Source organism: Gavia stellata, chromosome 6 (genome assembly GCF_030936135.1).
Source record: "Gavia stellata isolate bGavSte3 chromosome 6, bGavSte3.hap2, whole genome shotgun sequence".
In the NCBI taxonomy this organism is placed as follows: domain Eukaryota; kingdom Metazoa; phylum Chordata; class Aves; order Gaviiformes; family Gaviidae; genus Gavia; species Gavia stellata.
Genome location: NC_082599.1, coordinates 53,230,174 through 53,244,892, shown reverse-complemented (window position 1 = coordinate 53,244,892; position 14,719 = coordinate 53,230,174). Strand labels below are relative to the sequence as shown.

At 47.5% G+C, this 14,719-nt stretch overlaps 1 protein-coding gene across 1 annotated transcript in view; it reads left to right on the top strand.

The window, feature by feature from the left end:
- Positions 1-14,396, top strand: part of EEPD1 (endonuclease/exonuclease/phosphatase family domain containing 1) — a 67,408-nt gene extending 53,012 nt beyond the window's left edge. Inside the window, exons 3-7 of the mRNA XM_059818927.1 lie at positions 1,929-2,039; positions 5,367-5,501; positions 6,798-6,930; positions 13,578-13,772; positions 13,881-14,396. Of these exons, the coding sequence (XP_059674910.1) occupies positions 1,929-2,039; positions 5,367-5,501; positions 6,798-6,930; positions 13,578-13,772; positions 13,881-14,080 (774 nt within the window). The 3' untranslated portion in view covers positions 14,081-14,396. The remainder of the gene's footprint in view (positions 1-1,928; positions 2,040-5,366; positions 5,502-6,797; positions 6,931-13,577; positions 13,773-13,880) is intronic.
- Positions 14,397-14,719: the final 323 nt, after the last annotated feature.

Here is a 14,719-nt window from a genome sequence, read left to right as displayed (position 1 = left end):
TTCACACTGTTTAAAGTAATCAGAATGACATCAGGAATGAACAGTAGTTGCTGCTGTGATTTATTGTGTTTATTAGTTTATTAGTTATTGTGTTTATTAGTTATTGTGTTTATTAGGGTAGCACCTGGCAATCAGTTCAGAGCAGGCCATGCAAACACCCTGCGTGCCTCCTCGTTTAATAAATCAGCCCAGCCCTAGCGCTGCCTGAAGGTATATAACAGGCAATAACGCGGTATGTTAATCTTGAATAAGAAGCCCCAGCCAATCTCTGCATTTCACAAATCTGTTTTAAAAGGTGTGCCAAGCATTTTCCCTTCGGGTGTACAACCAAAATGACTCTCAGCCTTCCGAGGCAAAAAGGGTTTGCTGGGTTGCGTATGTCTGAGAAGTCAACACTTATAGCTTCAGCCTCCAGGATGCTGAACTTGCAGACAAGGCAGCTAGTGAAAGAGCAGGGTTTGATTTTAATTTTTGAAACAAAAGGTAAACACGAGAATAGCTGTCCCATCATTTTGCTGATACCCACATAGGAAAGACTTCTATCCGTGCAGTTTATCACTGTAGCTCTTCGAACTGTGTTTGGTGTGTCCCACTGCAGAGACTCACTGTGTACAGGAGGTTATTGCTTGCCGTCAAAAGCCTTCTTCATTAAATTGCTGCTTGACTTGGAGGGACGTTCCGGACACAAGGTTCTGTCTGAGGGTACTCTTTCACTGTGAAAACCTCTGCGTTTCAACGCAGTTTCTCCAGTGTCAGATATATCAAAATGATACCCGTTGAAAGTCCCTGTTGCTCTTCCGCAGCGATTATTTTACTAGCCCCGCTCCCCGCAGCCCGAGCTGCTGCGTGCAGGCACTTCTGCGCGGCCGGGGCGTTGGGCTGCCTCCTCCCCTGCCAGCCTCCAGCCCCAGTCCGCCTGGGCCTGACATCAGCCTTGCAAAGGGCTGTAGCTCCTCCTGTTAAGCTTTATTCTGAAACTCCTGGCAAAAAGTATTCCATATTGTCCACATCAAGGGGTTTCAGATTCCAGATTTTCCAGGGATGATGATGATGATGATGAAGATGATGGTGATGAAGATGATGATGATGATGATTATTATTATTATTATTAGTTGTTGTTGTTGTTGTTGTTTTTATTTAAATCTCAAGATGTTACCCAGGTGGACTTGGGGGCTTTCCATGGTGTCCACAGTTATAGCATCCCTGATCTGTTGGGCATTCGGGCACAGCCTCTATAGCTCTGACCGTGTGCTTGAACACATAAAGGTGTCCAAGCGCTGTGGCTGTACAGCAGTGCCCAGGAAGACTAACGCCTCTGGGGAGCATCAGAAGGATCTGCCATGTGTGCAGGTCTGCAGCCGATCCCTTCGTGCATGGGGAGTCTCAAGCATGTGACCCTGGCGTAAAGTCAGAGGAGCCCTAAGCCCAAAACGCCAGCTGCTGAGGGGGCCTACACCCTTCCTCTCATGTTGTGCCGGCAGCCTCGGTGTTGGAGCGGAGCCAGCCCCGCTACGGGGGCTTCCTATCCCCCGGGAGGATTCGGCGGCTGCTCGTGGAGCCCCTCGGAGGGTGGGGTACGGTGCGGTCAGCATCTTTGGAGGCAGCACAGAGGAAAGCCCTTTCCAGTCAAACAAGTAGCTTTGGAGGAAAAAAAAAAAAGAGTCTGAGGGAGAAACGTGCTACTCGCAGCATTTGCACTGAGCTATTTTAATTTTTATTTATCTCCAAATAGTGTCCAGTCGGGGGTGAGTCAGCCTGGGATGTGGCTCAGACCGCCTCCTTTGTGAGCCTTCAGGGAGGGCAGAGAGCACACCCTGTGCTCCCCGGTGTCTCTTACCAATGCCTCGCTACATGCTTTATTTTACAATTTTTTTTAAACCCTACAAAGCTGATCTTTTTTTTTTTTCCCCTCTTTCCTCTCTCTATAGTTTTGTATGGAGCTGAACCAGCCGACGCTGCCAAACATCCGCAAGTGGAAGGGCCCTAGAGGATGTTGGAAGGGTGTTGTTTCCGAAAAACCCTCCGGCCAGCTACACAAGGTATATTAATCCCTAAGTCTGAACTTTGGCTTTGTTTTTTTTTTTCCCCCTTTAAGCAAGGACATACTTTGAATCCGTTTAAGGCAAAACGTTTTGCAAATCTTTTCTGGCAAGGTTTGCCTCTGTTGCTTAAGCTGACTCTTCCTATAGCTTTCAATTTGACTGTGCGATTGATTTGTTGGAAGAATTGTTTTCCTCAGCCTGTGGCATGCTTGTAAGGAGGAAGGTGTGTGCGTTTGGTGGAGGTATGGTGGATAAAAACAGTATAGAAATACAGAAGAAAGGCTACACCTTAGGACAAGGGAAGAGTCCTTGGTTTTGCCCCTGGCAGGCTGCAGTGCTTCTGAATTTTTTTGTGCTGGTCAGCTGAGCTTGTTCCTTAGCACAGCACCTGCTGGCATTCAGAAGAGCTCCCCGTTTTCCTAGTCTGCAAGTGAAGACCCCGCAGAGGGGCCGTGCAGCCGGCCGTCCTCATCTGGAAGAGGAGCTTATCTCGCCCCTTCCCCAAAGTGCTCTGCACAGGTGTTTGAAATGCTGTGGACTCCATTTGAAATCCGCACCGTGCTGCACTGTGCTTTTCCCTGCAGCATCTTCTGCCGTGGGAATATATACATGTACTGCAGTGAGGTACTAATTTATAAAGTGGTGACAGCTGCACCTGCACCCTTGACAGTATTCAAGGTATAGCTACATTGGGCTGGACACCACTAACGGTCCCTGAAAGCAGTCTCTCCCAAGGGAAATCTCTCTTTTCTTCCCTTTAAGGGTGCTAATGAGATTTCCGCAGGCTCGAGCCTGTTGTTGCTGAATGAGATCATTCTCGTGATGCAGTTATTGCAGCATGGATGTTGTTGTGGGGTGGAAGCAAGAACAGAGGCTTGTCATATAATGAATGGTGCCTAGCTGGTGCCTACCAGTACTCGGGCTGTCTTCATCTATTCTGAGCGCTCTCATTATTAAAGACGTGGCTGCAGTTGTATCCCGTAATCACGCTGCTTAGAATCCCTGTTTCCTTAATCGGGCTTTTCCGAGTCAAGTTGTATCACTGTTCGCACCTGAGGCTGTTGTTGGACTCTGATGTTTTGGGACGTGCGGCAACTTTTGCTGCCCTTCTGAGTAAAACCCAAGAATGGCAACTAACAAGAGAGAAAAAACAACCAAAACCAAACCAAACACCACCACCTGAGCAGCACAAGGACTGGACTCTAGCTGCCACTAGAAAGACACAGAGGGTCTGAATGTGTCCAAGGTTTAACACCATTCACACTTAATTCCGACACAAATCCCCTTCAGGACATTTTTATTCCTGGCTGAGGTTTTCCTTTGGGTTCTCTTGTTAGGCCAGGTCATTAAAACACTGAATTTAAAAAGTTGTGCAAAGTTGTTGAAGTTGTTCCCTCTGCTTTTTCTTTTTTCCAAGAATTAGTAACAATTGTCTCAGAGTTTCTGTGTTAAACCCAGAGTCTTCAGTCTATTTTTTCCTGAGCTGTAATTCCAAAGATAACAATGAAAGTTTTGACTATGGTCTGAGTAATTGAAAATCATCATCTACCTTATTTTATTGGTAAGGATGTAAGGAGGAATGGTTCCCAAAATTACGGGAAAAGTCTGTGGCCAAGCTAAGAATAGAAATGGTATCTACTGACTCTTCCTTTTAGCTGCTCTAACAGAAATCTGGCTGTTCTGGAGAACCCTCCACGAAGCCAGAAAGTCTGCTGTACCCCTCAGGTTAGGGTCTGTCAGGTTTGAACGTTCTATGCACAAGTGCAATACACTAAAGTAAGGCAGCATAACCCAGAGCATATAACATCTTCAGCACAAGCTGATCTCGGGACACTCTACAGGGCTAAATAATGCAAAATAGTGGGAGGTGCTTCAGGCTTGTGCTTCCACATGTCCTTGGTTGGCCTTCAACCAAGCAATGACTTTTGACCACCGTGTTGATGTGAAATCTGGAGCCAGGGCATAGTGAACAGCTGTTGACAGCAGTTTTATTCTTCCCCATCTTTTCCAATAGCAGTTTTCAGACCTTAGACTTCCGACTGGTGGAATGATTTTGTCAGTATTTTAAAGGTGAGTTATCTAAAGGGGCTACCAAAGGATTTTAGTAAACCGTAACACTTTCTTTCAAGGCTCACGGGAAGTCAGCAGAGCAGATAACACTCGTTTATTGCAGCTGAAATGGAAAAAAAATCTTCCTTGCAATGGATTTAACTACAGTTCACTAAGGGAAGTGGGTTTGAATGATACCAAGGAAAATGGTGTTTGGGTGATGGGAGGAGAGGCTGACAGGCTTTGAATTAGATACCGCTGCTGGTGTGACCAGGGTGGGCAGCTTTCTGAAAATGCCAATTCCACGTCCCGAAGTAATCAAAAAAACCCATGCAGGGTGATAGAAACAGAGCTGAAAGGAGCGAAGAGCTGAGCGTGAAATGTTCGAGCTGGAAAAGAGACAGAGAAGATTGACAGGGCTGAGAGGTCTAGACCCGATTTCATGCCAAGAGACTCAAGGAGTCTGGATATTTTTAGCTTGCGGGTGATAGGAGTCTGTGAGATGGCATACGGCATGGGGAGAAGGAACAACTGCGCGCAGCATCATCTACTGCAAGCCCTAGCAGTCGCCCAGTGAGACTACAAGGCACTGAGCTCAGGGTTAGACAAATAATCCTCTGGGTAATTAACTACCTTGTTATTGATCACGCTTAGAAGAATCCGATGCCTTGCCTGGACTAGGAGGAAACGAGGACTGTATCAGCGCAAACACGCACACGAGAGGCAGCATCTTTATCTTTCACCCCTGCCGTGGTCCTGAACATGCTCCACCTGTATAAGAAAAAACAGTTTATTAAATCATTGGCCGGACCAAGCAGTGCTAAAGTTACCTGGGTGTCCGATAGCCAGCATACAGACGCGAGGGGCTGTGGGTAGCAAAGCAATGCGTGTTTCGGCTTGGCACACTCAGTTTGCAGTGCAGTCAGCGGAGCTGCCCGGGAAGCGTTCCTCCCGCATCTGACGGGGCTTTTGGCTGGGGTGAGATAAAAAGAAGCGTTTCCACCTGTTCTCTTTATCTCCTACTGATAGCCTAGGATGCTGTTTCCTCTTTACGCTTGTGCACAGCTTGGGCTCCCTGCCCTCAGCAGGCACCAAGCCCGGATATAAACCTGCATCATCTTTTACCACCTCTGCATATTTTGGGAGTGATGTACACCACTGCCAATACCAACAGTGGTACTGAAACTTGCGGGTGAAAGTTTCATCAAGGGGGCTGCATTTGGGCAGAATGTTTTGGTTTTACCTTCTTACTATGAGCTTTTTTTTTCATTCCAGGGAGTTGAATATTCTGGCTTCCTCTGGGATACAACAGCTGGCATTGAACTGAAAGATGCCTCATCTCAGGAGAGTGCACAGACTAATGGCAATGGGAAGCACTCATATCCTCACCCATACCTTGCACATTTCAAGGTAACTGCTGTTGCGCCAACCGACAGAGTTTAGCTTTTATTAAAAAAATTTGGGTAAGATGGAAAGAGACACAGTCCTCTAACAGATAAAAATTTGCGTGGGGCTCTAACCTGTCTCATCACTTCAGCACTGTCTCATGGCTTGATTATAGAAAGGTGCTTAGTGGGCTTTAATACATACGGCAGGTCACCAGAGTCAGTCCTTTCCCCAGCTCCTGTGAGAGCAGACCCTGCCGAAAGGGAACATTTGGACACGTGAGGGTCAGCGGATCTGCAGTAGCATCCACAGCCACTGAGAGTGTGACAGAAGTCACCAGTCACCTTGATCTTCTTTTACCAAATTAACCCAGCAAGGACGAGGTGTATATCCAGCAGCAGCCAGCCACAGGGTTGTGATTCCTGGCAGTGCCACAAATTGTGAGTGGAGAGGGGTAAGTGTAGGCAGAATGGAGACAGATATACATATATATATATAGAAGGCACAGGGCTCCTGAGAGACTCGGACTGATCTATCTTATGTTGCTGGCATACTGCAGAGTTTCCGTTTTAAAGCTTTTTCACAAGGCTGAACCCGTCTAAAAGAACGTAACGCATTTTGGAAACTGTTCTCGTACATCTGCTTGAGTGAATGTACAAGCAGAGAGAGCCCATCTCCACACAGGTTGTGGTGGAGGGGTCCAGTTTGGGGAACTTGACATCTCAGGTAATGCTTTGGGAGAAGCATTAATAAAGTAATTATGAAAAATGCATTATTAATAATAATATTAATTAATTAATAATGTAAATAGGTCAATATTAGGAGTAAGTATTACTTGTGCCAAGTGAGTCCCAGAAGGTAGGCAGAAGATTGCAGGGAGCCAACAGCTCCTTTCAAGGTACATTAAATTTCTTGGTTAGTCTCTCTGATGGGCCAGGGCTAATCACAAGAGAGTAGTAATTAGCCCGTGTAATGACCATGACATTGTTTGTAGCTTATTAACAACTGGTTTTGCATAAACTGATTTTCATGAGCAGCTGGCTTCTTTCTGCAACCGTGGTGGAAAGAAGCTGTTTGCTCATGCAAACCCGTTTCTCCAGAACTGAGAGGGTATCGGGTTATTGCAAACAAAGCTGCAAAATGCCTTCCCCCTCTTCCTCCCCAAAACAAGACAAACCAAAACACACCACACACATAGCGAAGTGAGTCTTAGTCACCCAGATTTACTACTGAAAGTACTGGGAACAGGCGTGTGGCTTTGCTTTGTGACCTTCCATGCCCTGTCTGCATGGCATTGATTTCTCCTCCTTCCTCCCCCAGGTTGGGATGAATGATCTAACGCTGGTTAACCTTCATCTGGCCTTGTCGCCCTCGGCCGGAGAGAATACTGGGAAGAACCACGACAGCCACAAACTGGCAGCCTTTGCACAGACTTTGCAGGAGACTCTGAAAGGTAGGGCGGTTTTTTTCCTGCCAGCTATCACATGCACACTGGCCAGTTTATCTCTACAAAAGGAATTTAAGAAAAAATAAAATCTGTCTCAATGCAAGTGTCACAAATATCCTCATCAGCCTCGCAGTTGTCTTTACCGGTATTTGTATTTGAATGATGCGTAGCATGGCAAATGTGCTTTTCCCTTGCTCATTGTCTTATAGTCTTTCCTAATTAACACAAACAGCACAGGGGATCCTACTGGCTTTGACACCATTTTTTCAAATGATGTTCCTTCTGATTTTACGCTAGTGTAAGAGCAAGTTCAGCCAAAAAAAAACAAAAAGAAGAGGCACCAGGGTTAAGCCCATATTTTAAGCGCTTTGTAGAAATGATACCTACCTGATATCAGAAAAAGCTTAATGGCTTTTTGTCCAAAATAAATAGGTTTTATATATTTACTTTTTGGATAATTGGAAGCACTTTGGAAAACCCAATGCAAATCAGGAGATGGCTGCTAATGAGAAAAGAGACCAAATCCTGCTTTGGTACCTGAGTGTAACATGCAGGATAATTTCATTGATTTCAAATAAGTTGCTCTGGTTTTACAGCAGGATGAGGGACACCAGAATTTAGATCTGAACTTGAGCAGTGTAACAGGCAGCTGAATTTCTTTACCTCGTTTCTGAGAATTTGCTTCTTTGAAGCTTGCAAATTAAATTCGATTTCCTGTGAAGCAGAACAGCACGTTTCAGATTCTAAATGTTGCTGGTCTTGTTATAGGAATAGAAAAATCTAGTCCTTCGTTTACTGCTTAACAAAGATGCAGAAGGGTTACAAGGTTAGATGCGTGATGATTTTCAGCTTGGCCCAGTTTAGCAAGGTGGTCACTTGGAAGCACTAATGTCCCTCCTGTATAACACAAGAGGTAGTTGCAGGTTTTATGCGTCTTCTATTGTTTTTCCTTTTAAGCTGCAAGAAGTCACTCAGAGCTATTTTTAAGTGCTACTGATTTAAGTATTTGTTCACGTACCTTGAATTTGGAAGGGATGGAAGTAAACAAAAGGATCGTTTGTTTAATCCCCGAAGGCTGAACTGAGACACAGATAAATGCATAGCTCTTCCGAAATCAACGGAGTTGCATTTCCACTGCATCTAAATTTAGACTGTCGGTGTTAGGGCTTCTCTTTATTTCCTGTTTTTATTTTTATATGGTAGTGTACTGCGTTTGCGTGGCAAGGTTTTGGTAGTGGGGGGGCTACAGGTGTTGTTTCCGTGAGAAGGTGCCAGAAGCTTCCCCTATATCCGATAGAGCCAATGCCAACCGGCTCCAAGACGGACCCGCCGCTGGCCAAGGCCGAGCCCGTCAGTGACAGTGGTAGCACCTCTGGGACAACAGAGTTAAGAAAGGGGAAAAACAATTGTGCAACTGCAGCCAGAGAAGAGAGGAGTGAGAATATATGAGAGAAACAGCCCTGCAGAGCCCAAGGTCAGTGAAGAAGGAGGAGAGGAGGTGCTCCAGGCGCAGAGCAGAGATTCCCCCACAGCCCCTGGTGAAGCCCACGGTGAGGCAGGCTGTGCCCTGCAGCACATGGAGGTCCACAGTGGAGCAGATATCCACCTGCAGCCCGTGGAGGACCCCACACCGGAGCAGGTGCATGCCCGAAGGAGACTGTGACCCTGTGGGAAGCCCGTGCTGGAGCAGGCTCCTGGCAGGACCTGAGGACTTGTAGGGAGAGGATCCCACGCTGGAGCAGCTTTGCTGTCAGAACTTGCGACCCCGTGGGGGACCCACGCTGGAGCAGTCTGTCCCTGAAGGACTGCAGCCCACGGAAGGGACCCATGCTGGAGCAGTTCATGAAGAACTGTAGCCCATGGGAAGGACTCATGTTGGAGAAGTTTTTGGAGAACTGTCTCCCGTGGGAGGGACCCCACGCTGGAGCAGGGGAAGAGTGTGAGGAGGAAGGAGCGGCAGAAACAACGTGTGATGAACTGACCGCAACCCCCATTCCCTGTCCCCCTGCACCGCTGGGGGGGAGGAGGTAGAGAACTGGGGAGTGAAGTTAAGCCCAGGAAGAAGGGAGGGGTAGGGGAAAGGTGTTTTAAGATTTATTTTTTATTTTCTCATTACTCTACTCTGATCTGATTGGTAATATATTAAATTAATTTTCCCCAAGTCAAGTCTATTTTGCCCGTGATGGTAATTGCTGAGTGATCGCCAGGTCCTTATCCCGACCCATGAGCCTTTTGTTATATTTTCTCTCCCCTGTCCAGCTGAGGAGAGGGTATGGCAGAGTGGCTTTGGTGGGCACCTGGTGTCCAGCCAGGGTCAACCCACCACAGGTAGGCACGTTACCAGAGCATGCTTGTTCTTGGCTTAGTCTTTCACAAAAGGAGAGATTCAGATTTCTCCAAACCTGTGGGATGCAGGTCTTGTTTCTTAAACAAATAGTAGTGCACGTGTTACTCTGAAGTGCTGAATTACCCTGCCAAAATCAATGTCATGCTTAAAATTACCACCATCCTTCAATTTCTTCCAAATCAATCCATAAAATATGGGTAATAAAGACTGATTTGTCTGTGGGTACTGCAGTAAATTGGAGTTTCTGCTCCTGTTTTGCTAACAGACACATACTCTGTTGTCTTTCGTTCTTAGGAAGAGGCACGTGAGCATCTGAGGAAATTTGGTTACTACCCACAGTCTCCTGTAATGCAGAGCAGTAGTGTCCCCATATTTCTCCCATCAGACTAGTGGATCCTGGTTCCTTTTTTCCCTCTTTCTTTCCCTTTCAGCAGTACCGGAGAGACGTGGTGGCTGTGGGCTGCTCATAGCTACCTCTCTGCAGCAGCCCTTCTGCCTTCTCTCAAGCACTCCACCTGTTCATCTTCAGTGTGATGACCATGGGTGGCACACAGACGCTATTCTGGATGTGCTGGTAGTGCTTGGACCCAGGGACCAGGGTGTTGGCTTCGTCATCTTCGCCCATCTGGCTTGGCCATATTCCATGGGTTACCCATGCATTGAGCACTAGGCTTAGAAGACCTTCGAGAGGCGGTAGGGAGCCTCTTAGCAGCCGATGTGCCATCACATCCTTCTCATCATCTGCTTCTCACTCTCTTCAGGAAGGATTTGGGGGTTTAAGGGTCTGTTTAATTCATGAGGGGACTCATTCCGGGGCATGGGGAAGTCAAGGAGAGTGTCCTACAGGTGTCTCTTTGGACTGCAAAGGAGGGATTCCTGGTTCCTGCAGGAAAGCAGATTTCAACACTGCAGACTTTCTGCAGGCACTGAAAGTCCCTCAGCTGATTGTGTTGGCACACCGGTGCTCAGCCGCTGCGGCACAGGGCTGAGTTAAGGCAGTGCTTTGCTTTGCTGGCCAAGAGCCACCCGCAGAAACTGCTAAAAGTCACTGGTGCTTCAGTGAATTTGAAGACGCATTTGGAAACAGATGGGACTTTTTCCTCCCCTAAAGAGTTCTCCATTGACAAGGGCAGGGTTGCTTTGAGCCCGATGGGTCTGAATGCAATAGCGTGGGAGCACTCCTGAGAGGTAACAGGACACGTGCCTGTCTGCCGGAGGCTGCCTGCCACCGCGTCCCTCCCGACGGAGGCTCTCGGTCCTTGTGGGACAGTGTAGTCTGCGGGAGGGACCTTTGCAGCCAAAGCTGGGTTGGTGAGGGAGTGCTTGCTGATGTGTTCTGCGGGAGGAGGAGGACCGGATCGCATCAGCTGAGGAGCCTTTGGCTCAGGCAGCCTCCACTGCCCGGTCCTGAGGAGGAAGAGGAGCGAGTCCTGCCTGTCTCAAACTCCCGTCTCATCCGAAAGAGGAAAATCACATCACAGCACCAGTAGCATTATCTCAATTTTCTTTCCCTGCCCGCCCCCCCCCCCCCCCCCATCTGATTGTAACTGTGGACGTCGTGACTGCAGTTTTTGATCAGCTATCATCCCTCGTTATGGGCAAGGGACCTTCTAGACCTTTTGCTAAGTTTGGCCGAGAGCCGTTGGGGCTGATCTGTGAGACCCCTGAGAGCTGCAGCTGCTGCCTGGAGGCTCTGCTCCCTGCCTCTGCTGAGGGACCCAGGGGCGACCGATGAGGTGCAGTCACGCAGCCGGCAGGATCCAGGCAGGTTTGCTTCCTCCCCTCCGTCTGCTTGATGTCTGTCAGGGTCTCAGGAGGCAGAGGAGACACGAAACCGCCATGCGTGGTGGCATTGCTGTTGCAGGAGCTGGCAGAGGCAGGAGCAGGGCTGAGAGCGAGACAGGAGAATGGGAAATTAAGTTGGTGGTTATCTAGAAAATTGGTGTTGCCTGCTTTGCCTGCTTAGTGCAGGGCTGCCTGGCCTTTTTCCCTGTGATTCGCAGTCATGGGGAGCCCCAGAAGCTCCTATGAGAGTGGACCAGGAGCAATCCTGATGGTAAATCAGGTTTCAGCTTTTTTGACATGCCCCAGCCTGTTCCGTCTGTCAACTTTACACTGCATTATGATTTTATGCTTAGTTATTCTGCACGCAGAATTTTAAATGGGTGTAGAATACAGTAATTCCCTCCCTGGGCGTGCCCCAGGCTGGCTTCTTACCTCTTTCCGAGCACACATCCAGGTGCTGGGTCTTTTAGCCCCTGCTATTTCTAAACTGTCCAGAACGGAGCAGTCAGTTAAAATTTTCACTTGTGAGTATGGTTTTTTCATAGATTTTTCATGTGAGGGGAATAGGCTTGAGGATTTGCTGAAAGAAGTGCGAGTATTTTAAGAATAGAATAGAATAGAATATATTTTGTCTGGGATTGAGATACTGCTGTTAAGATCCCTGCCTCTCTGTCGTTTTTAAACACCCTCCCCCAAGGATGTGCTCCAGAGATTTCTGTAATGGCCTTTCCCCACTTATATGGCCAAGCTGAAAGCACGGAAAGAGACGAGTGCTGCCTGGGCCATTACACAAGCATTAGTCCTGAAGGACCGAGACGGCGCGGTCATCTTTCAGGCTTCCTGGTCCTGCCAAGCGAGAGATCTTGGGTTTTTGCGATGACATGCGTGCAAAGCCGCCAGCTCCCACCAAGCACTATCGTCCCATTAGACAAGCGCTGATTTTTCTTTTGGGTTCTGATGGAGCTTCAAATAGCTCAGGTTCAGGTTTGGAGTTTTTGTTTCTTTTAAAGGTGGGAAGGCCACTGTCATGAACAATTTATAGAATAATATCTAAACCTCATGTCATTTCCAATATGATATGTGACTTGCAAAGGGTAGAAAAACCACAAATAGTTTCATTATCTTTTCATCGCCCCTCTGCATCTTAGCAAGCAGCATGTTTTGAAGTATTTGTTTTTGTAAGACAGACATACGCTATCAATCTCGCTGCTCTCCTGCCCTTTCCCAATTCATCTTTCATGCAGTGCAGGACAGAGTGGAATAGATTTTGTTGTTGAACTTGCGCTCCCTCTCCTGGCTAGCTCCTTCTATAGCAACGGCACAAAATGAGGAGGTTTCTCCATGAGCACTAGGTATGGTAGAGCAATCCATCCGTCCACCCCATCTCCTCCCACACTTCAATCCCAGGAAGGAAAAAGCTTACAGACTCTCATAGTTCTCTTCTCTGAAGTCAGCTTTGGGATAATTTTTGGTGCATTTGTACCTCCTTTTAGCATCTTCCTCCTTCTCCAGTACCAAACTGTAATGCAGCAACACCTCTGATCAGCTATCAGCATTCTTGAGTTTGTTTTATCAGACATTTTTGGCAGCGGTTTGAGATGAGCACTGGGACATATGTGTTGTCCTCTTACCCCAGTGCACAGCTGGGATGACCATCTGCAGTTGTGGAGCTAGGAGAGCACACGTTGTGGATATGAAATTAGGGTCCAGAGTTTGTTTTCTCACTTCATTAGGGTTGGAAGTAAAATGTAGCTGAGGTCATTTTCTATTCACATGAAGACAGCATTTTTTGACGAGCATTTCAAGTCATTCCCTTTGTTTCTTTGAAAATTCAGCCCTAGACAAAACCTAAGACTTCCCAAGTTCAGCAGTATCCCTTCAGCTGGCCAGGTAAAGGAAAGCTGCTGTAGTCAGGGAGTGTCCGTGTGGTTTGGGAACTCATCTTCTGCCATCAGGCTTGCAGGCTGCTCCTCGGGCTTGTTCCTTGGGATTTCTTAAAGGCAGAGGGTTAGAACAAGCACTGCACTTTTGGGACTCTGCTATATACTAGCATAAGGCTGTGTCTTCCTGGGATCCTCACAAAAGTGTCCTTGACTCTTACAGCAAATCTATAAAAAGACAGTGTCAGGACAAGTTAAAGCCAATGTGTGCTTCTTGTAGGAAAAGAAAAAAATAAGCTTACAAAGTCACAGATTTCTAGAAACCTCTAAGACCAGAACTGCTTGTCTTTGAGTTTGTCACTATCAGTGAATAGCAAGCAAAGGATGCCAATATAAATGAGATGATATTTAAAAACAAGCATGAAATGTGTACTGACTGTCTTTGCTGTCATTAAGAGAATGGCCATGAGTAAAGAGCCAGTGAAAAAGGCTTTAAACAGCATTTCTTTCAGTTCAAAGTAAAGTCAGCTTTGCTACTCAGTATTTGTATTTTTCCTCCTCCCGTTTATCCTCTCTCCCTCTTGTACTTAAGTGATGGATGTCCATTCCTCCCATTCATTTCTATTTTTCCTGTTTTCTAGGAGAAAAAGATGTGATCATCCTCGGAGATTTTAACCAGGCCCCGGACAGCAGCGACCATGACATCCTGAGGAAGGAGAAGTTCCATCACCTGGTCCCTTCCAGCACCTTCACCAACATCAGCACAAAGAACCCACAAGGGTCCAAGTCACTGGATAACATCTGGATCAGTCGGAGCTTGAAAAAGGTTTTCACAGGTAGAGTTGCTTTTTACTGAGGTCGTGTAACCTTTGGTTAGGTTAGTGGCGTGTGTCAAATTTGGGCAATATTGCTTATCTTTTTCTCTGTGATTCTTTTTCATGCAGGCCACTGGGCTGTTGTGCGAGAAGGTCTTACAAACCCATGGATCCCCGATAACTGGTCCTGGGGTGGTGTGGCTTCAGACCACTGCCCTGTGCTCGCTGAATTTTACCTGGAAAAGGACTGGAACAGGAAGGAGGTGACGCGGAATGGGAACGGGGTGATGGTTGAACGCAACGACTCCCACGCTAAGCATGAACGATGACGTGAACTTGAGGGTGTCTCTTCTGCTCCCCAGGGAGCAGTTGAAGTCTCTGTTCGCTCACGGCTCAGCGGCGGAGCAGGACTGCCTCCCCCTCCTTTCCGCTCTCCTCCCTGCGCCTAGAAAGCATCAGCACTTGGTTTTGGTGGCCCTGGCTTTGTGCCCCTCCTGGACAATTGTGGGGTGTCTCACGGCAGCGGAGCAATCTGCAACTTTTTCTAGGGACAGAGTGGACGTTTCCACGCCTGGAGATTTGGATGAGAATTGTACAGAAAATAAAGTGTACTTTTAATACTGTACAGGATCTTTGCTAAAAGTCAGACGAGCAGGGCTTTGCTGTGAGGGTGAGGGGGAGTGGTGGTTATTTTCCTTTGCCTCCTTATAGATTGAGGGAATAAGAGAGGCCCCAAAAAGAGGGACACGATGGAAATTCTTGGCAAGTGGCAAATGCCATTCAACACTTGCAAAAGCTGCTGGAGCTGCTCCCTATGTGACCTGAAATGAAGCCTGAGTGGTCCCTCCGACTCAGCCCGGCGAGGCCCCGTTCCTCCGCAGCCCCGCGTGGATGTGGGTGCCTCTCGTCCTTCCCTTCCTCTCTCCTTATGCTCCTGGCAGGGTGCATTTTGCCCCAGAAGCGCTTGC